Raw genomic sequence first — 23,750 nt, 5'->3', positions numbered from 1 at the left:
AATACTTAAATTCCTTCCTTCTTTTCTTTTCTTTCTTTTTTTTTTTTTTTTTAGTACTGGGAATTGAATTGAGGAACTTTTTCACTAAGCAACATCCTATCCCTTCTTTATTTTTGGTTTGACAGAGGGTCTTGCTAAGTTGCTTAAGGCCTCATTAAGTTTATTGATGAAGCTGAGCTCATATCTAAAACCGGTCTGTCTTAGACTTCCAAGTTGCTGGGATTATGGCAGAGGCCACCATGCCAGACTCTTAAACATATTTTTAAACATTTTTATTATCCTTTATAAAATCCATAATTGATATTTTTTTTCTTTTCTCTAGCCAGTAACCTATTTTCTATCTCTATGACCTACCTATTTTACGTAAAGGCTTTTCACCAATTTGAATTCCAAACTGCCAGTTTTCTAACCCTTGTTTTATTTCCCTCTTTTTCCTAGTATTATCCCATTATTAAGCCCTACCCTCTTTGCACCAAGCTAGTAAGAGTAAGGAAGCAAATAACTTTTATTTCAGTGATTGAAGAGATTAATTTGCTTACGTGTTTGAAAGATTCTGTGAAAATGAGATTTTAAAGATCATACCTTGTAAGTAATGTGAGCAGTCTAAAATTAAAATGTAAGTAATCAATCTAAATTTTTTTTAACCAAATAAACTTCAAGAGTGGGAAACACTGTAGGTTGACTGTTGCATATAAATTGCTAGGAGACGAAAGTCATCTTGTGATGTCATAACTATCAGATTGAGAACTATTATGATGGCCTAGGTTTAGTTTATCTGTGTAGGCCTACTGAAGCAGCATTTGAAGCTGCAGTGTTCAAAACCATGCAGATGAGAAAAGTAGCTGAGGAAAAAATTATTTGAGATGGCACAAGTTTCTTCAGAAATTCAAGATATTTCTCCTAAAGATGGATCAACTGATTCTGAAACTTCCAACAGATCTTCACTGTGTGATCACACATTCACTGAGGACTCAGACTTAAGGACTCTGATTGAGGAAAATGCTTTTCAGGTTTTGTCTCAGGGATCCTTGATAAAAAGACCACGTTACACATTTTGTGTCTCTGAACCAGATGAAGATAATGATTTTCTTTCTCTGACCTTTCCCAGAAAACTTTGGAAAATAGTTGAAAGTGACAAATTTAAGTCTATTTGGTGGGATGAGGATGGAACTTCTATAGTGATTAATGAAGAGCTTTTCAAAAAAGAAGTTTTGGAAAGAAAGGCCCCTTTCAGAATATTTGAAACTGATAGTATGAAAAGTTTAGTTCGACAGCTTAATCTTTATGGATTTAGTAAGATGAGACAGAATTTTCAAAGATCTGCTTCTCTAGCTGACTTTTTGGCAGAAGAAAAAGAAGTCTCTGTTTTAAGCAAGGTATTCAAATTTTTTTCATTTAACACTTATGGACTGTATGTTATTTTATTTTTATATAGTTCATTACACGAAGTAAAATCTGATTTGAAATTTGTATAAAATATTAAGGTTGAAATTATTAAACATTTTCAAATTTTTGAGGGCACTAATACCTAATATTTTGAGATATTTGCTAGTAACTTCGAATCTTAACTGTAAATACAGGTGCTAAAGCCACTTATTAGAGTATGGTATTCACTGCTGTCTGGTTCCCAATAAGTGCATTTTAAGACAATCATCCTGATTTATGATGACATTAATTTTATGTTCTAAAAATGAAATCTGTGATTTTATAGATGTTATTGTCTATTATCACTTGGTTTAAAATGTCTCTAAATAACTTTCTCCTTTGGTTTTAGTTACAGTTCTATCATAATCCAAATTTTAAACGAGGCTGTCCCCAACTTTTAGTAAGAATGAAAAGAAGAGTCGGGATTAAAAATGCTTCTCCAATATCTACTTCATTAGTTCCAGATCTCAACAAGAAGCATCTTAGAGCAGGGGGTAATGTGGACAATCATAATTCTGGTTTAATTGCTGAAACTAGTGGAGAAAGTTTATTTTCAACCTCTACAAATCTAAATGTGCCTCTAAAAAAGGAGCCTTCTACCAGCCAAAGAATTGCTAATACAACTGACTTAATCAGAAGTGATTTTTCTCCTCCTTCATCAACTTCAGTTAGACCATCAGAGCAAATTGTAACAGATGAACATGCTATTTTAAATCAGTTGACCACTTTTCATATGCGCTCACATAGCAGCTACACTCAAGCAAATGGCCACGTTGTGAATTTCATTACAACATCTACTTCTCAATACCACATCATATCTCCCTTACAGAACAATTATTTTGGACTGATGATGGAGCCTTCTACTTTTCCAACTAGATATCCTGATATTTCAGCCAATGAGGCTCCTGTTTCTAACCTACCTGCAGGCAACCCATGGTTCCCAATGCCTATGATAGCTGATACATCTGCTGCCTCGCTTTCAAGGTCAACTCATCAACCTTCTTCTTTATACCAACATCATTCTAATTACAACTGATCTACCAAAGGAGTACTAAATATTGCAGGTCAACAGATGTTGAAATTTAGGCTGACTAATTCTTAAAATATACCTGCAATCCTCTTATTTGAACAATAAAATTACATATTCATCTTTATGGTTTCTTTTTTCCTTATTAAGATACTTAAGAGTAAATGGATTTATTTATATTACATGTTGTTATACTATTAATATTTTAATATATAGTCTCTGGTCATTTGACAGGAAGTATTATATGACCCCTGCAATTAAATATATTTAACCTTTTAAAATAATGGAAGCAAATAAAAAGAAATTGGAGACAGAAAAATGTTAATAAGTGACTTCTGAAATAGATGAGCCAAAGGACTTAAGTCAGAAATACATGGAAATAAAAGATAAAAAAGAAAAATATACACTGTTTACTTCAATATTTTCTTAGTTACATTTCTATATAGATTCTAAAATCAGAATGCTTGAATTCAGCAAAAGTAACGGTATTCATTGTATACATTTCATACCCAGTCAGATCAATAACCATTATTACTACTATTTCTGTGATAATTAGAATAGTTAAGATTTCATATCATTATCCATAGACTGTACCATTATCAGCACACTGTGGAATTTTTATAACAAATAAAGCAAGGATACGTTTTGATAAAAAAAAATATAGCTAATTTGTGACTTTAAAATTTCTCAAGAGTCCATATTTTCTAATGCATACACTTTATCAGGTTGATTTTTTTGCTCCATTAATGTCATATGCTTGCTTTACCTTTTAGATTTTGAGCCCAGATCCTCACATGGCTGAAATGTCCCTTCATGACATCTGCTTACCTTTCCAGTTTGTCTTTGTTCCATTTCTGTTCATCGGGAGCTTCATGCAGGCAAACTCCTTTCAGCTTCTTCATTTCTGTCCAAATAACTATTAGCTATTTTTTTAGTCTACTACCTTACCTATTTCAGCACAGATGCCACTCTTTTTAGGAGGTATTATTTTTTCTACCCTACTTGTTTCTTTCTTGGACACCCTGCACTGACCTAGTACAGTGACAAATAAAAGGAACCTAATACACTGCTTAGTATAATATCTTTCATATATATGTATATATATATACAGATATATATATATACATATATACACACACATATGAATACATGTATGGTTTTCCCCAAAACAGTCATCTCACCGTATTCAAGCTACCATATTTTAGTGTTCACTCTTCACAACAAAGTTTAATGTATGTTCACCAAAGATGTAGTGGTTTTTAAATTAGTGAAATTAGTGTCACTGATTATTACTTCAAGCACTAACTACTATGGTCTAATTTTAATTTCTAGTCATCTGAATATTATGCAAATAATATATGGAGTAAAACTTTTGGCAATATTATCAGTCTTTCCTCTTCCCAAACCAAAATATACTGACTATTTTCCTGCCTCTTCTAAAATGTATTTTCTATCTTCTGGTTTGACTGGCAAGACTTCCCTAAGAGATCCTGCAGTTTGCTTACCCCTTCTTCCCTTACATATAGCAGAGCTTCCCAATTGTTGTGCTAAAATGAAGGACAGCAAAAAAAAAAGCAGCATTTACACCAGATAATCTATACTATATAATATGCACTTACACACATCCCAGTGTCACAGGATAGGCCCTGATTCACCCTCCAGATGGCTAGGATATACAGACAACAGAGATTTCAGGCTGGAACCCACTACCAGTAATTTCAAAATATTTTCATATTGAAATTAAGCAGAGGAAGCTTGAAATCAATGACCTACAGAGGGAATCCTGATTTCTTATTCTGATACAATTTCAATGGTCTCCCTAAACCCATATGCAATTTATTATCATTATTAGCACTCCCTACTTACAAAGTGCAATTGTATAAATGTACTAAATATTATACACAAATAAATGTTTCACAAAAAAGTCTGTCTTAAAAATAAATGAGAAGGAGACGACTGGTGGATAACTTTTGAGAGCATGCATTTAGCACAAACAAAAACCTGGGTTTACTGCCCAGAATCAAATTTTAAAAAGAAAAGGAAATAAAAGAAAGAAGTTAGATTAAGCTGGGTAATTAATAAACCTGAGGACAAGAAAGGGAAAAAAAAAGAATCATGAGAGCATAAATTAACTCAGGATATGGGAAAAATATTATAGAGTTAACTACAAAATAAAGGGAGAATGGGAGGAAAGGAGGAAATAGAGAATCAACAAATACAAAAAGTAGAGAAGTCAGCCTGCCTTGAACATCTGTCCCCATCTCCCCAATTTCTTTATATTCTCCAAAGTGCATCACATGACAGTTTTAACATAATTGGTCACAAAGCAGTGGAGCCCTCCAAAATATCCTTGCCGTCTCTGAGAATCTGAAGAAGGACACTGAACCTTCTTAGGCATTCTTTAAGAGCAAAACATAATTCCAGTATTCTGGCCAAAAAGGAATACTGCAGATTTCTGGTATAAATGTAGTTTTTCCTGCTTCCCTCATATGTACAACTAAAATCTTTAAATTAATATAAAACAGAAGACTCTGAAAGGTGGAGTGATGAGATAAACCAATGAAGGCAAGAAATTAAATCCTGCTGAATGATGAAGTGGATTTTTGTACTTCAGACTTAGTTCTGAAGAAGCTACAAACAAAAAATGTAAACAAACATAGAAAAATGCTCCCTAAAGTCTATTTTCTCTATATTTAGAAACAGGAAATGGGTAGTTTACTGAAACCACACTTTTATAAAATACTTTACTTGAGCAGAATACCTCAAAGACAAAGAAATATGGATGCATCTTACCCAAGCCAACAAAGGCCAAGTGGCAAATTCTATTGCACCAGACAGTAATAAAGTACCCCAATCCTATGCAGGTGTGGCCTAATAGTTGGAGCTTGCCTACTCTTTCATCAGTGATGAGGATTCCTCTTTCAGATGTCTATGAAGACAAGAAGCAAACCTGGAATTTTGCTCTCCTCCTGGCAGCATAGTCTTTTCCCTTTGCAGAGTGATAATAGACAAAACTAGCAAAAGAAGGTTACAGTAAGGCCCAGAGTCTTGTAATAATATCCCAAATATCTAAATTTCAAATGAAAGTCACTCATCTTTCCAAGAAATAAAAACCTTCAACCTGAATGAAAAAAATAATAATAATTAGTGCCCTCACAGAAATGCCAGATATAAAATTCATCTGACAAAGATTTTAAAACTGCCTTTGTGGAAGGGTTAAAATGAGTAGTTAAGAGGAAGCATGAAATGAAAAAGTATAAAGCATAAAAATCAAGTTTCAGTGGAAATACTTAAGAAATTTTATCTTTGTAATATGTTGAAATTTTAGACTGTAATGAAAAGTTTAGGCAATACTGATGATGTGATCCTAAACAGGTGCAGCAGAACTTCACAAAGAGTACGAAAATAACTACAGTCCAAAATCCATCATTACTGAAGATGCAAAAACTCTAAAGAAAATATTATAAATAGAATTAAGACACATACTTACCATGGTCAATAAGATTTCAGCCATACAAATGGTTCAGTGTTTAAAAATAAAAATAATATGCCATGTTAATAGGTTAGAGAAAAAAAAATCAGCCAGTTCAGAAAAAGTTTGACAACATGCAACATGATGATTACAAACTCTTTAATAAAATGCAAAAAAGAAGTGATTTTTCTTAATAAATAGCTATGAAAAGAAAAAAAACTTACAAGCTAAAATATAAGATACTGAATATTTTAATACAAGGCAACAATTTCAACATTACCACTGTTCTCTAACAACGACCATAATTCTAAATTCTAGTCAGGGCACTATGCTAAGAAGCACATATGAAATGCATAGAGATTAGAAAAGGAAAATAAAATGGTTTCTATGTTAAAAATGACAAGATTGCCTACACATAAAATTCTAAAGAATCTCAAGAAGCTCATAAAATAAAAAAGTGAGTTCTTAAAAGTTCACAGGATACAGGATCAACATAAATAATTTGAACTTCTATAAATAATGTGACTACTAAAATTAAAAAATGCTATTTATAGTCACTTAACAATGATTTTAAATCTGTCAAAGTATGTACAAGACATGTTTGCTGACATACTCAACATATTACAAAGATAATTGCTTCTAATTAGGCTTGATATACTTGCTTGATGCAATTTATAACGAAATTTCAGCAAGATATAGACAACACCAGCAACTGAATAACAAAACAGAAAGACACCGTGAGTAGAAACAGAAAACTTCAAAACATACTTACTTGATTACAACTAAGTGAATCTTGACCAAAATGCAAATGCAATCAATCCATGATAGTGTTTAAATACAAGCAGAAAAGTGATCATTCACAGGCAAAACTAAGAAAAAAAACCTCAATACGCATATACCTCATACAACTAAGAAAAATGCAACATGATTTTCAACACAAGACCTGATGTAATAATGTGATTTCGATAATTTACCTTTAAATTAACAACCATGTTAGCATTTCATAAAATAATATTACCTATATCATATTTTCTTTTGTGTGCTGAGGTGAATAAATGGGTCAGTGTTAAAAACATCTAACTCATAAATAATGGCACTTGTTATAATAAAGACATTCCAAGTAAACCTCAGTATTATGTCACTTATTTTTCTATTATTAACGAAGAATGTATATACTTTTTTGTGGCTGTTCTCTTAACTTTCAAATACTAGTAACTCATTGCAAGAACAATTTATAAGTAATCAGCTTTCTAATTTTTAGTGAAGTTGGTATTTTCTTTGACATTGAAATATATGTAAATATGCTTATATGTTAAAAAGAATAGATCAAGAGATTAGTACTGGATTCTAAAGATAAACAGAACTAAAGACATGAAGTTATGAAGTTTATTCAGCAGCAATATTAATGTTGAGAAATTAGTTGCCACGTGATTAGATAATTGCACATTGAATAAGTTAGAAAACTACTTTCTACATATTATCAAAGTACAAGAAAATACAAAGCCTGGTGTTGTCACAAGAACTGCTTAATGGTAAGATGTTCTGATAACTAAAAGTAGTTTTAATAGCACTTCATTCCTTAGAACTCCTGAATAAGACTAAAGATTACTACAGTAGGCCAGGCATAGTAATCTACACCTATTATCCCAGCAATTTGGGGCAGGAGTATAAATTTGAGGCCAGCTTCATCAGCTTTAGGGAGGCCCTAGGAAACTTAGCAAGACTCTGTCTCAAAACCAAAAATGAAAAGGAATGGGGATATAGTTCACTCATTAAGCATCCTGGCTTAAATACCCAATGTTCAAAAAAGAAAAGTATAGCAGTTGTTAAATTTTAACACTGTTCTATTTCTTTGCCAAACTATTATTCCAGAATATAATTGATCATAAAAGTATAAAATTTTAAAATGGTCAGTCAAGGATAAATGTCAAGTATCAAGGATAAATGTCACATATATGTACTGATCATTGGAATTTTTGGACAAATTACAATGTCATGTGTCCCTACTATACTACCTAAATAGCAATGAGAGCCTGGATGTTAATTCTCCATTAAAATATGGACCAAAACATGTTATGTTAATCCTTGCAGTTAGACCCATTAGATGAGACTTCCAAATATGAGTGTAACATCGGAAATGCACTGTATAAAGCATTCATGGTTAAGGATATAGCAAATAGGATCCGGGACTTTTCCCATCTTTAGCTGTTCTTCCACCCATTTTCTCTGGGATAGAATTGAAGCTTTTGTCATTTAAAAGCCCAGGCCTCAGCCAGAGAGAAGCCAGAAGGGAAAATAGGGAGAACACAAAAGGAACTCATACCTGACTAGCTTATGACCACTCACTCTAATAGGTCAGCTGACCCCAATACAATGAGCCCCAGAAGCTCTCCCCTGTCCTATGGTAAATGAATCCTATAATTCCAGACCCTTGCTTTTTAGCCCATCACCATTTTCTGTCCTGAAAGTGAGTCACATCAGGTTTTTGAATAATTTGTTCCTTTGGTCTCTGTCATTTGTACTTATACTTGGTGCTTCACAGGAGCAGTGATAAGGGAGAGGCACTTTTGGCACCATCAGAAATGACTAAAATGTTCCTCAATTTTAAGATCTTGAGAGTGTCATCAGTGAGAGTTGAGTGCTGACAGATTTTTTTATTTGATTAAAAAAAACCCTCCTCTTTTTTTTTGATATATATTTTTTAGTTGTCAATGGATCTTTTATTTTATTTAAATGTGATGCTGAGGATCGAATCTAGGGCCTCACACATGTCAGGAAATGCTTTACCACTGAGCTACACCTCTAACCCTGATTAGTTTTATATTACTGTTTTGGCACTGATGCCAGCCATGGATCCAAGGATATCTCTTGGAGCACAGATTTCTGCACAAACCCTCCAGGCTCTTGACAATCACTGCAAGAATTTCAGGACAAATGAGGCTTCATAGCAGAAGAGGTTTAATGCAAAAGCAAACACAAAGGGAGTGTGAGTATATTTGAGAGCTGAGCTGTCCCACAAAGAGGTGAGCAGTGATTTCTATTGTTTAAGGGAGTTTATGTCCACAAGCAGGGATTGAATCCAGATGAAATTCTCTGGAATTAGAAGGTGGTAATGAACTCTGCTCAGCTTCTTTAGCATCTAATTGTAGGATATGTGTGAGTATGTATGGTAATAGGCCTTAATGAGCAGAAGGGCAAAGTTCAGATTTTCCTGGCATGCCTGCTTGGGAAGCAGCTGGAGCTGGCTCAAGGAGGTGGCCACCTAGTGGTTGGATATACTGATACTTTGTTCAGTCAGATGCTAGAAGGATGCATCTGCTTAGACAAGCTGCCACTGCATTAGCTACAGAATGCCTATGTTTGAGCCCAAACACCCACTGCCTGGGCCCAGCTCCTAAGCTATCTGCATAAGCTGTTTTTGTACCTAGTTTAAGCTGTTTTTGTACCTAGTTTCTCCTATTCCTTAACCCAGCATTATTCCAGGTATGTCAGAAGGCTACATCTCAAGTCTTTCAACAATTCTGTGAGAGTTGTCCAATTTTATTTCTTCTAAAACACATCTCCAGTTAAGACAAATTTGTGACCATGACTCCAAGGACACAGGAAAAAATAACAAAATCAGAAACTTCCTGTATGCTCATTATTAATCATAAGTCACCGTCCATGCACTTGATCCCCAAAGAGGCCACTCTATTTCTGACTTCACTAAAGACTAGTTTTGTTTTAAATGACAGCAAAATTTATTCTTGTAAATGCACGCAACTTACATGTACATACTGGAAGTTTTTTAATGCATGAACTTAAACCACGCTTCAAAAATCAAGATTGAAAATATGTTCATAGTTATTCTAAGGGGCCACTCTCAGTTACTCATCCTAAACCCAATTTAATACTATTCTGTCCTCTGAGCTTCAAGTTAAGTTTTTATGTTCCTAATATCACATGAATGAGAGCCTCCTTTGGATTTAGTTTCCCTTCATCTAAAACACTTTAGCAGTACTTTCATGTTACTCAGTGAATAGCAGTGCTTTCTTCTTATTGCTGTGTAGTCTATTTATTACTTTCCTTTTTCTGTTTATTACTTTCCATTCCTTTAGACTCTCTCTTCATATTTTCCTATATATTATGAGATCTATATAACAGTATTCAGAACACACACACTTACGTAGTTACATTACATAGACATCTTAATTCTTTGAGTGTTGTACACTTATAGTAGATATGGTTGATTTTTTTTCTTTGACATCAGAAGCTATTGAAGATTGAAATGTAGGTATTACAAATGCCTGTTGGAACAAAGCATTGCCTCAAAACCATTTTCAGGTATACATGAAGTGCAAATCACTTCCTTAATATTAAAATGCTATTATTTTGCCCTTTTTACTATGCTGACATTTGCACAAAGATACAAAAACATTTCCAGGCTTCCAACAAAATGTGGATCAAGACAGTAGTGCTAAAGTGTCATTATATACTTTATTAAATAAAGATAATAAAATAGATGGAAGCAAGTATTTCATTTAAGAATTCAAAAATGTAAAAAAGTAAACAATAAAAAGTGATTGGGAAAAAAAGGAGGGTGCATGGGGGTAGATATCTCTAATCCCAGGCATGCAGAAGGCTGAGGCAGGACCACTGAAAATCAAGGAAAATGTTGGCCCGTCATTTAGAAGACCCCCATCTCAAAATTTTAAAAAAATATACAAAAAGGGTGGAAGATGCAGTTCACTGGTTGAGTACTTGCCTAGAAAGCATGAGGCTCTAGATAAGTAATTGAATAAGGAAGGAAGGACAGGAGAGAGGGATTGGGCGAAAGGAAAATGTTCCTGACATACAAGCAGAACACTTTGTGAAGACTGGAGTTATATTGCCACAAGCCAAGGAAATACCAATGCTAGAAGAAAGCCTCTTACAACAGATCCTTCTCTACACATTCAGAAAGAAGCACTGCCAACACCTCAATTTTGGACTTTTGATCTACAGAACTAAATATAACATTTTTATCTTTTGAGACATCCATTTCATGGTCTTTGTTATGAAAACCCAAAGTAAACTAACATACACTCAACTTTGATGCACAACATTGGCCAACTTCTGATTCTGCTGTTCCACACTCCAAACATCACCATTCAGTTCCTCAAGTATGGCATTATCTAAAGGGACTCTTTGCTGTCTAGCTTGATAATATATTTTGCTTCTTCATGGACACAGCCTTGTTTATTTTAGTTGATTTTTTAAATAAAACTATTTTCTATACCAGAGATTATGTTGTGGGTGGCTCATCTCACAATAAGTAAAACAAGAAAAAAACAAAACAAGAAAAAAACAAAACAAGAATAGGAAGAGTAAGGTTAAACTGGGAATGCAGATTTTTCTGCATAGACAGAACAGTTATGCATCTTGATTACTTCCTTCCTTCCTCTCTCTTCCCTGCTTACTCTTTCTTTTTTTCTCTTACTCTTCTTTTGTGTGTGCTGGGTATACACTGGTCAGAAAAACTTGGGATACACAAAGGAGAGAGAAATCCATACAAAAATATTTTCTAACATGCTAGACTTGTAACATGAACATAGACATGGGTGTGAGTTATTTTTGCCTTCTGTGAATGAGATGGTTCTGGTGTTATATTTTGTCTGTAAGCTGTGAAAAAAAAAACATGAAAATGGTCAGTTCTAAGCCTTGCTCTGCCATTCTTCCTCAAAGAAATGAGAAGAAATTGAATAATCAAGCAGATAAAATACAACAGAGCAGGAGTGGCCATATTGAGTTTGGGTAGAGAAAATAGACTGGAAGACAATCACTGCCATAAAAGAAAAAGAAAACAGTATAACCATCAATGTTTACATTAAATTGAAGAACTCAATAATTTAACTTATATCTCATGGAAGTAAAAATACAACATCAGTATTCCAAGGTTGTCCGAAGGAGGAAAAAAATATATACTGACGCACAAATAGGCACAGCAACATGTTTTTGCTGACATGAAGCTATGCATTTTAAGAATTTCGTTCAGAGGGTAAAATTTTAGTACGAGTCCTTTAGCACTTTGTTTTATTTTAGTGATTTAAAAAAAAGAATTGCAAAGATATCCCTCATTTCAGCCAGTTGTTTTTTTAGTACCGGAATATTGACTTTGCACTTTTGAGATTCTTTCATGAAAGGTATGAGGGTAAATTAAGTAATTAAAAATATTAAGAGCTTCAAGTGTGAAAAAAAGAGAAACAGTTTAGTCTCTTAAGTTTTGCCTCATCCTTGCTTCCTTTTCTCTATGGAATTTTCTTCTTGAAAAGATGATTTTCTCAGCTATTCTATGCACTGAAATGTCTGGCTCAGACTAAAGTCAACCAATAGGTTTAGATGTCACAGCCACAATCCCATGAGCTTTAATATTTCTTCCTTTCAATGTTTTGCTTAGTGGGGAGACTTAAGATTTGACAACCAGGATATGGGTGACCTAAGTTTTCCAGTTCAACAATGAATACCAGGTACATAGGCAATGCAGGAACAATACTGATGGTTAAAAAAAAAAATGTCAATTGAACAGATAATCCCAATCTGGGAGCACCAAATAAGACAACTAGCCTAGATTCTTTTAAAATATAAACAGTGAGGGACTTATAGGATAAAGAAGTCTAAAAGAATGATTTACTGGATGTTATAGTGCAGCTCTGTAATTGCAATGACCCAGAAACCTGAAACAGAAGACTGGTGAGTTTAAGGACAGCTGGGAAACTGAGGGTGACCCTGACTCAAACTAAAAAATTATTTGGGGAATGCAGATGAGTTTGTTGTTCAGTGGTGAAGCAATTCCAGGAGAGAGAGAGAGAGAGAGAGAGAGAGAGAGAGAGAGAGAGAGAGAGAGAGATATTGAGATTTTCTTAAATAAATATGGCTGGGGAAGTATTTCAGGGGTATAATGTGGGGCTCAACCTTAGATGTGGAAAACTGGGTAAAATATGTTTTTTCCTTAGCATCTCTGACATGAGGGCAAATGCTGAGTATACACTGGTCAGAAAAACTTGGGATACATGAAGGAGAGAGAAATCTATATGAAAATCTTTCTAACATGCTAGTTTAAGGTTATTTGGACACCTCTAGGTGTCATACAAAATTTTACATAGCTAAACTATAGCCGAGGTTTATATGCACAAGAGTAGGGCTGACAGATGCAGTCCCAAGAGTGGCATCATCACTTACTACTCATCATCAAGAACCCAGAAGATCATCTGGCAACCTCTTACCTTTACTAGAAGAGGCTAACGTGTTTTGGTGTCTCTAATGAAGATAAAGATGCAGACAAAATTAAAAATGAGTACTGTGATACTACATATCAATGATGTATTAGCTGAAAGAGAAATTAGGGAAACTATCCCATTCACAATAGCCTCAAAAACAAACCAACAAAAACAAATAAAAAAACCCCCTTGCAAATCAATCTAACAAAACCATGAAAACCAGAGAACTCTAAAGGAAAATTTTGAAGAAGACCTTAGAAGATAGAAAGACCTCTTAGGCTCTTAGATATGCAGAATTGATATTGTCAAAATGTCCTTATTACCAAAAGCACTATACAGATTTCATGTAATTCCTATTGAAATTCCAATTTCTATTTCTTCATAGAAATAGAAACAGCAGTCATGAAATTCATTTGGATGGAGGCCCAGAACAGCTAAAGCAATCCTCATCAGGAAAAGTGAAGCAGGAGGCATCAGAATATCAGAACTACAGAGCTATAGTAGCAAACCAACATGGTACTGGCCCCCAAACAGGCATGAAGGCCAACAGAACAGAATAGAAGATATAGAATCATACTAACAAATATCAGTTATCTCATACTAGACAAAGGAGCCATAAATACATATTAAAAAAAAAAGACAGCCTCTTTAATAAATGGAGCCGGGAAAACTGGAAATCCTTAAGCAGTAGAATGAAATTAAACCCCCATCTTGCACCGTGTGCAAAACTCAAAATGGATTAAGGACCTACTTATTAGACCAAAGATCCTGTGCTTACCAGAAAAAAAAAAAATGTAGGCTCACCTCTGTGTAATGTTGGCTTAGGAACTGACCCCCCACCAATAAGACTTGTAAAGTGAAAGAAGTAAAACCAAAATTAATAATTGGGATAGTGTCAAACTAAAAAGCTTCTTCACAGCAAAAGAAACAGTAAAAAGAGAGCCTTCAGAACAGGAGAAAATCTTAGCCATCTGCTCCTCAGGTCTAGCATTGATCTCCGGGATCTACAAAGAACTCAAAAAACTAAGACCACAAAAACAAACAACCCAGTTAGCAAATGGTCAAAAGAACTGAAGAAGCACTTCACAGAAGAAATACAAATGGCCAAGAAATACATGAAAAAAAATGTTCAACATCTCTTGCAATTATAGAAATGCAAATTAAAACACTGAGATACCAACTTACTAGAGTCCAAATGGCAATTACCAAGAATACAAGTGAAAATAAATGCTGGCAAGGATGTGGGGGAAAAGGTACATTGTGGTGGGAATGAAAATTTGTGCAAAGCCTACAGAGATTCCTATGGAAACTTTTAACGGAACCACCATTTGACTCAGTCATCCCACTGCTCAGTTTATACCCAAAGGATTTAAAATCAGCATACTACAGTGACACAATCACATCAATGTTTATAGCAGCTCATTTAAGATTTCCAAATATTTTAGATTTGGGGAAAATCTAGTTAAACTATGGAACCAACCTAGATGCCCTTCAACAGATGAATGGACTAAGAAAATGTGGTATAGACACATAATGGAACATTATTCAGCCATAAATAAGAATAAAGTTATATCACTTGCCAATAAATGGATGGAACTGGAGACTACCATGCTAAGTCAATCTCTAAAAACCAAGGACCGAATGTCTTCTTTGATATGTAGGGGGAAGGAGGAAAAAATAGAAGTTCATTGTGTTAGACAAATAAGGGAAGGGAAGAGGGGATAGGAATAGGAAAGACATAAAATGAATTGGTCATAACTTTTCTATGTTCATATATGAATACACAACCAGTGAAACTCCATAACATGTACAATCACAAAAATGGGATCCTAATAAGTTATATTCCATGTATGTATAATATGTCAAAATACACTCTACTATCATATATACCTAAAAGAACATTTTTTTTTAAGTATGCTAGCCAAATATGGTGCTGCAAGCCTATAATTCCATTTGCTCAGGAGGCTGAGGCAGGAGGAAGGCAAGTTCAAAGCCAGCCTCAGCAATTTAGTGAGGCCCTAACCAACTCAGTGAGACCCTGTCTCTAAATAAAAATACAAGGAAGGAGTGGGGATGTGGTTCAATGGTTTAGTGACCCTGAATTCGATCCCCAGGAGATCAACAAAAGTCAACTGTGGTCCAGGCATGGTGATGCCTGCCTGTAATCCCAGCAGCTCTGGAGGTTGAGGTGGGAGGATCTCAAGTTCAAGGCAGCCTCAGCAACAGGAAGGTGCTAAGCAACTTAGTGAGCCTCTCTCTCTAAATAAAATACAAAATAGGGCTGGGGTGGGGCTCAGTGGTCGAGGGCCCCTGAGTTCAATCCCTGGTACCAAAAAACAACAAAAACAAAAACAAAAACAAAAAACAAAAAACTAAAGTATGCTAACATCTAATACACTAGATTTTGAGAAAGTTATATCCTTTTGTATCATCATGGTTCATGTGTACAGTCAGTGCTTGTGGTGGGGAATTATCTATCTATATACATGTGTGTGTGTGCATGTGTGTGTGTGTGTATTTATTTTAAAATGTTTTTTTTTCTTTTTAACGTGTACCTTTCATTTTTATTTTATTTTTAAAGTTGTAGATGTATATAATATCTTTATTTCGGTTTTGTTTTGCTTTTTATGTGATGCCAGGGATCAAACCCATTGCCTCACCATGGTGGTCAAGCACTCTACTTCTGAGCCAAAACCCTGGCCAATATAATATATTTTTAATAGACAGTTTTCTTACATAGTTAATGATTCACACTTCATCTTTAGCTCTTGAAAATACATTTGTTCCATATCTTCATTGACAATTTTTTATTTTGTCTCTGAGTTGTGATTTTTTTGAATTTCTCTTATTTCCAGAGATGGTGATTTTTATAATTATTGATGAAATATGTATGTTTTGTTCAGTATTATTTCCACTCTCTTCCCTTCTTTCTTATTGGGGCTCCCTATATGTTCCTTTCTATAAAAAGAGCCAGGCATGGATTTGTCATCCCAGTGGGTCGGGAGGCTGAGGCAGGATGATGGTGACTTCAAAGCCAGCCTCAGCAATGATAAGGAGCTAAGCAACCCTGCCTCTAAATAAAACACAAAATAGGGCTGGGAATGTGGCTTATGGTTGAATGCCCTGAGTTCAGTCTCCAGTACCAAAAAAAAAAAAAAAAAAAAAAAAAAAAAAAAAAAAAAGGTTTTTGCTATATGTGAGGTGATTTGTTTCTCCCAATCTGTCATTTCATTTTGTATTTTTAATGGTACCATTTGATGAATATAAATCTTATTATACTGAGCCAGCCCTATTTTGTATTTTATTTGTAGACAGAGTATCACTGAGTTGCTTGGTGCCTTGCTGTTGCCAACGCTGGTTTTTAAACTCTCGATCCTTCTATCTCAGACTCCAGAGCCTCTGGGAGGTATGCACCACAGCGCCTGGCCATTTTCTGCATCTTGTTCTGATGAAGTTTATTCTTCTCTACTCTGGTTTCTTCTCTGTCTCAGAAGGCCAAGTCTTAACAGCTTCAATCAGTCTTCACTTTCTCCCAGACAAATATAGACACTACCAAAGACAGGCACTACATACCTCTTTCTTGTCAGACCCTTGCGTTTTCTGAAACATGTATTTCTGGGTGGGTAGAAGTCCTCTTCTAACACTTCACCCTCTTGATGGCCTCTACAGGTTGTACTGTCAAATCAATAAGAAAAAAAACAGAAGGCAAAAAGCAGCCTTCTTTACCTTCTTTAAAACAACTTACAGTTAGATACATTTAAGTACTTATGCAACTTAATGAACTATAATTTAACTTTTCTTTCACTTAACTCCACAGGTTTGGTCATCCCATGTTCCCTGGGCCCAGGAAGCATCAAGAGTAAAGGAGACCTCCAAAGTGTGACAGCCTGGTCTTCTTTTACGGGAGTTCTTTCAGTTCTGCAAAAGTTAAGGAATGTAGCAGGTATGACTCTCAGGAGTGCTTGTATAAATTTGTAAAAAAAATCTCCCCCTTCACCGCAGCCCAACAGACCTTTTGGGCATATAAACCATCTAACATCTCTAGGGGTTCAGTCCCTTATCTCTTTATGATCTCTTAGAATAGGCTTTTGCTTTTCACCTTCTTTAAAACTGGTTCCTGATGTGCTGTCCCACCTCCTTTTCTCCTACCTGTTTTCCCCTAATCCTCACCTCCGGATTTTAAACAGTGAACAATATACTCCATCAAGAGAGGGGAGATTCTTGTGACCGTTGACTTTTGCAACAATTTCATATGGGGTATATCCTAGGGGTCTGTAATAGTGCTTGAAGAGCATTAAGCTTGGAGGAATGGTTGTTAATTATGGATCAGAGAGCAGAGTTCAAAGTCAAGTGCAAGCACACACTGTAATCCACCTGTAATCAAGAGGCTGAAGCAAGAGGATAGCAGGTTCAAATCCAGTCTCAACAACTTAACAAGACGCTGTGTCAAAATAAAACATAAAAGATCTGGAGATGAGGCTCAGAGGTTAAAGGTACAATTCCAAATCCCAGGGGTGTATGTGTGTGTGTGTGTGTGTGTGTGTGTGTGTGTGTGTGTGTGTGTGTATCTCGATCCACAGTGAAAGACATGTAGGGGACCATTTGACCCACAGTTTCTAAAGAAGATATCCTATCTTTTTTGTTAAGGTACTTTATGAAAGAATTCAGGTAGACAAGTTCTGTGCACATTTCTGCTTACTGAAATCCAGATGAATGCTGCAGCCCACCTGCAAAGAATAAGCAAATAGCCCCTACCACACAACAAACACTGTAGCTCTGAGCCATTCTCTTATGACCAAGGAGTAAATATAGTCATACTCACATACACACCCAGGTAGTTTGTTGACCATGCTTCAGTACTCTAACTGGCTTTAAGTACCTCTTGGGGTGGTGGCCTAGAAACAATACCAAACTCTCATAGAATTTCAGCTCCATTGGGTTGAGTGACTTGAGTTCAATTCCCAGTACCGGAAAAAAAAAAAAAAAAAAAAAAAAAAAGGTTTTGTCTCATCTGACATCAAAAAATAATTTAAAAAAAATGCTAGTATTTGCTAACTACTGATTCTGAGGAGAAAGCCCATTTTGAAAGAAGGAAAAAATAAACCCCGCAAAATTTCCAAATTATGGAAGCCCTCACATCATTCTTTATTGTCCTTACTGAGTTTAAAGGTGTCAAGATAAGCCAACTGGAGGAAAAGCCAGTCCCTGGCTGCATAGTCAAGAATGATTTCTCTTCTGAGGCAGACTCCAGAACTATTTATTGTGATGCTAAGAGCAAGTCTGGGGGAACACCAGCTCAGACTTCAGGGCAGCATTCCTCTCCTACCTCTGTCCACCAGATTCAGCTTCATTGAGTAAAACAGGAAAACTTCCTTTCTGCCAAAAATGGAAGTCCCCAATAAGGAAGGACCACAAGAGTGGAATAATGAGTCTTGGGGACACAGATGGAGCTTCACTAAATGTGCCCTACAACCACAAGATGCCAAGAACGCAAAGGAATCTCCCTTTCCAGAGAAATTCTGCTCTGCGATCCTGATCCAGAGGAAGTTAGAGGAAGGAGAGTTGTAGTTTTGGTTTTCCACCTCTGAAATTTTATGTCTTCTAGTAGAAATGCACTAGAATCCATTGCCCACCTTGTAGTTGTTGTCTTTTTCTCGCTTCAAGATACTTCCTTATGCTTGACGTGTGAAAGATTTCCAGGAACACACATCCCAAAAGTTGCTTACTCAGAGAGAAAATTGCACATTCACTCATGATAAATATAAAAATAGCATACATATTTTGTCGATCATTCTTTTTTTTTAACTTACTGGAGGTAAAGGAGATAGAAGAAGAGAGGGAGAGGGAGAAAGACTTAGATGATGCTTTCAAGGTTTATTTAAGTTCTGTTGTGTGTCAATACTTCTTCTTATGCCTAAATCACTCTGTATTATTTTGTTAAAAATGTTTTTCTTCTTTTATAAGTTCATGTGACATTTATGAGATTAACGGTTAACCAATATAAAGTGTATGGCTTCGTACCATCTACTAATGTAAAATTACCTTGAGCATTTTTTTCATGTGCTTCTTGTCTGTTTGAGCATCTTAAAATTACACATCAAGCATAAGGAAGTCTGTGACGCTCCCCCTCATTTCTTTATGGGCTATTGAATAGTGCTGGAAAAGTAGGGGTTTGATTTAAACAGTGAATTTGTTCTCTAAGACCTCGAATATGTTGAGAGCCACAGCCAAAGGGGCCCCAGAAAACTTCCAGCTGCCAGCAAACTCCCAGCTGCCGGCTGATGATTGGCTCACAGTGGCCCCAGCAACATCTAGCTGATTGGCTCCTCTGCGGCGATGTTCATTGGGCTGTTTCCCTGCCCTTCAAGCTGCCAGCTGATGATTGGCTCACAGTGACCCCAGCAACATCTAGCTGATTGGCTCCTCTGCAGTCATGTTCATTGGGCTGTTTCCCTGCCCTTCAGGCTACGGAACTGCTCATTGGGGGACTTCTTTGGCTCCGCCCACGCGACCCAGCCAATCGGCCTCAAGAGCAGGAGGATTGTGGGAGGTGGTGTGGTTTGTGTGGGGAGAGGCTTCTGGAAGCCAGTGGTGGCAGTTGGGCTCTGAGGGTTTTTCCTGAGGAGCTGTTTTGTTTGGCGTTTGTAGTTTTAAAAATAAAGTTTGTTTCTTTTGACAAGTGGCTCCTGAATTGTGCCCAGTCAGACTGCGGCATTTGGTGGCTCGCACGGGGAGCGACTGAGGGTAAGTAAACTGCTCGCCCCTGAGGGCAGGGCGAGAGGATGGGTAGCCATTCTAAGTTTACTCTTTTGTTTTGCTTCATTTTTGTTTTAAGTTGCCTATCCCTGGAGATGAGTGAGACGGAAGAAAAACCGCTCACATTTGAGGAAAAACTATTTGCGTTTGAGGAACAGATAGGGAGAAAGGTCGGATGGACATTTCAGTCCCTGGAGATGAGTGAGATGGAAGAAAAACCGCTCACAACTGAGGAAAAACTATTTGCGTCTGAGGAACAGATAGGGAGAAAGGACGGATGCACATGTCAGGAGGATAGAAAGGCTATAATGAAATTTTGTTATTCCATTTTTATTGGATTCTGTCTCGGTTTGGTTTGGTGTTATCTTGCTGGGTTGTATTATAGTAGAAATACGGGATCAGCAATTAGTAAAAAACAAACCGAAAGAGTGTTAAGTAAATTGTTAGACGAAGGAGGCATCTCAGTAAAATCAAGAATACTCAGGGCATACGTTGATACAATACAAAAATATAGCCCATGGCTTTTTAAGGAGGAGTTGTTAGATATATCACAATGGAACCATCATGGTGAAGATTTAAAAAGAATAGAAAAGTACAACCCAGGGACTCTGCCAGTTGGCACATTGACATTGTGGGCGAACGTATCTGGTTTGCTTAGTCCAAAGCCTTCAGATCAGACAAAGGTAGAGGAAGGAGAAGACATATTGATTCAAGTAAAAGAGGTCTCTCAAGTTAGTCAGAATGAGGAAAAGATTCAAGTACAAGAGAAGGTCTTTCAAGCTAGTGAGACAGAGGAAGGAAGTTTAGAGCAGAAAAAGCCATCAGGGGAAAAGTTACAACAGGAGACTGCTAATAACATCTTTCTATCAGAGAGCGAAAGTCTCCAACCAACAGCACCACCTCTACAGGAGACTGCTACTAACAGCATTCTATCACCAGAGGGCATAAGTGTCCAATCAACAGCACCACCTCCATATGCTAAGAGACTCCCAACCCCCGCAGTTGATCCTTGGGATCCTGAGACAGGATCTCAAGTATGCCCTGTATTTGAGGTAGGAGGGCAGCGAATTCACCAGGGTTTATTTTACAAAACAGTGAAGGAGCTAAAAGAGGCTGTAACAACCTATGGTCCTCAAGCACCCTTCACTGTAAGCTTGATCGAATCCATTACCAACTTAAACATGACGCCAGCAGATTGGGCTAATATGTGTAAAGCTGTGCTAACTGGAGGACAATACCTGTTATGGAAGGTTGCTAATGAGGAATTTTGCAAGGAGACAGCTATGGGAAATGCAGCAGCTGGTTATCCTCAGAGAAATCTAGATATGTTGTTAGGAAAGGGACCTTATGAGGATCGGCAGCAACAACTTGCATATGATCCTGGTGTATACGCACAAATTGCTATAGATGCACTTAAGGCATGGAAGACTTTACAAGAACATGGAGGTTTACAAGGTCAGTTATCTAAGATAATACAAGGAGCTAATGAACCTTATGCTGAATTTGTAGATAGGCTTATTCAAACAGCTACCAGAGTTTTTGGGAATACAGAACAAGCAATGCCATTAATAAAACAACTGGCTTATGACCAAGCGAATCGTTGGTGCAGAGATATCATTAGACCATGGAAACAGGAAGATTTAAACAAATATATTAAATTGTGTAGAGACATTAATGAACAAGAGCAAGTCATGGCAGCTGCAGTAAAACAGGCTTTAGATGCCAGAGACATTAATGAACAAGGGCAAATTGTGGCAGCTGCAGTAAAACAGGCTTTAGATGCCAGAGACATTAATGAACAAGGGCAAATTGTGGCAGCTGCAGTAAAACAGGCTTTAGATGCCGGGCTAAGAACATGCTACAATTGTCAACAAGCAGGACATTTTAAAAGGAATTGCCCCATAGGAGGAGGGTTTAACAATACTAGGTATCAAAGGAATAGAATACCGGGTATTTGTCCACGATGCCGTAGAGGGAGACATTGGGCTAATGAATGCCGTTCTCAAACCACCATAGAGGGTACTCCATTATCAAAAAACGAACAAGGACAAGGTTTTTATCCACAATATCGTGGACAAAGGCATCGGGCTCCGTTGCCAAAAAACGGACAGGGGGCCCCAATGCTCCGGGGCCCCAAACCACAAATATACGGAGCTCTGGAGGAACCCAGCAACCCCAGCAACCCCATCAGGGTAGTGCCCAGGGCATCAGATCCCTCATCAGACAAACCAGAGGGAGCGCAGGGTTGGACATCTGCGCCTCTGCCAGAGCAGTACTAACTCCAGAGATGGGAGTTCAAATCATTCCCACAGGGGTGAAAGGACCTCTTCCCAAAGGAACAGTAGGCTTATTATTGGGACGCAGCTCTTCTACTCTAAAAGGACTTTTGATAAGTCCTGGGGTAATTGATCCCGATTATGAAGGTGAAATAAAAATTATAGCCAGTTCTCCAAAGGGTATATCAGTAATTTCACCAGGAGATAGAATAGCACAATTACTAATAATACCAAGCCTACATGATAAATTTTCCAGTCATGTTGTAGAAAGAGGTTCCAAGGGATTAGGCTCCACAGGTGTAGATTGGGCTATGCTTTCTTTAAATTTAGATTCTCGCCCCATGCTAAAACTAAATATTCAAGGACATGAATTTAATGGGCTACTAGATACAGGTGCAGACCTTAGCATTATCTCTCGTCAAGAATGGCCAAAACATTGGCCATTACAACAAGCCACTCAAACGCTTCGAGGCCTAGGAGTGGCGAATAATCCCGATAAAAGTGCAATGGTATTAGATTGGAAGGATCCTGAAGGATGTGAAGGAACTATACAGCCATATGTATTGGATCATCTTCCTGTAAATTTATGGGGACGAGATGTCTTAGATCAATTAGGTTTGACATTAACAAATAATATCAATCAAAATGCACCCACTATTATGGCTAGACAAGGTTTTAGGAAAGGAAAAAGATTAGAAAAACAAGAACAAGGTATAGCAGCACCAATACAAATAAATCAAGGAACAGACAGACATGGGTTGGATTTTCACAAAGGGCCACTGAGACAATAAAAATTACCTGGAAATCAGAAAGACCAGTATGGGTCCCTCAGTGGCCCTTGACTAAAGAAAAGATACAAGTAGCCCATGATCTGGTCAAACAACAATTAGTGGAAGGACATATACAATCTTCTGTATCTCCCCATAATACTCCCATTTTTGTCATCAAAAAGAAATCTGGTAAATGGAGATTATTGCAAGATTTAAGAGCCATTAATAATGAAATGGTCATTATGGGACCTGCTCAATCGGGGATTCCTCAATTGTCTGCTTTGCCAAAAACTTGGTATGTTTTAGTTATAGATATTAAAGATTGTTTTTTTTCAATTCCAATTCATCCTGAGGATAGTCCACGCTTTGCATTTACTATTCCTGCACTAAATCATGAAGGTCCTGATCAGAGATATGAATGGAAAGTACTCCCTCAAGGGATGGCTAACAGCCCAACTATGTGTCAAATTTATGTTAACAAAGTAATCCAGCCACTTAGAAATCAAAATTCTGAGCTACAAATATTTCACTATATGGATGATATATTATTAGCACACAAAGCTAAAAAAACATTGCTAGAATGTTATGCCACACTTACAAACTTATTAAAAAATTATAATCTAGAGATAGCAATAGATAAAGTACAATTAAATTTTCTAATTAATTATTTGGGAGTTCTATTATCCTCAACCATGGTCCGTCCACCAAAAATTCAAATACGAGTAGATCAACTCAAATCACTTAATGACTTTCAAAAGTTATTAGGAGACATAAATTGGATAAGGCCAT

At 36.6% G+C, this 23,750-nt stretch overlaps 1 protein-coding gene across 2 annotated transcripts; it reads left to right on the top strand.

The window, feature by feature from the left end:
* The first annotated feature begins 863 nt into the window (after nucleotides 1-863).
* Nucleotides 864-2,461, top strand: LOC113178030 (heat shock transcription factor, Y-linked-like). 2 transcript variants are annotated; one of them, XM_077794259.1, is made up of 3 exons: nucleotides 1,000-1,010; nucleotides 1,109-1,376; nucleotides 1,775-2,461. In XM_077794259.1, the coding sequence occupies exons 1-3, from the start codon at nucleotides 1,000-1,002 to the stop codon at nucleotides 2,459-2,461; spliced, it is 966 nt and encodes a 321-aa protein (XP_077650385.1). The 2 variants fall into 2 exon arrangements, with proteins under 2 accessions (XP_026238297.1, XP_077650385.1); XM_026382512.1 differs by having other exon boundaries at nucleotides 864-1,376.
* The last annotated feature ends 21,289 nt before the right edge of the window (nucleotides 2,462-23,750 follow it).

Source organism: Urocitellus parryii, chromosome Y, assembly GCF_045843805.1.
Source record: "Urocitellus parryii isolate mUroPar1 chromosome Y, mUroPar1.hap1, whole genome shotgun sequence".
Lineage (NCBI taxonomy): Eukaryota > Metazoa > Chordata > Mammalia > Rodentia > Sciuridae > Urocitellus > Urocitellus parryii.
Note: the sequence above shows the minus strand (reverse complement) of the source record. Positions and strands in the feature narration are given on the sequence as shown.

Excerpts from the sequence above, each read along its gene's own strand:
- LOC113178030 (XM_026382512.1), top strand. The coding sequence starts at position 864 with ATGGCACAAGTTTCTTCAGAAATTCAAGATATTTCTCCTAAAGATGGA. Across the intron at positions 1,377-1,774 it reads AAGTCTCTGTTTTAAGCAAG|TTACAGTTCTATCATAATCC; the intron begins GTATTCAAATTT and ends CTTTGGTTTTAG.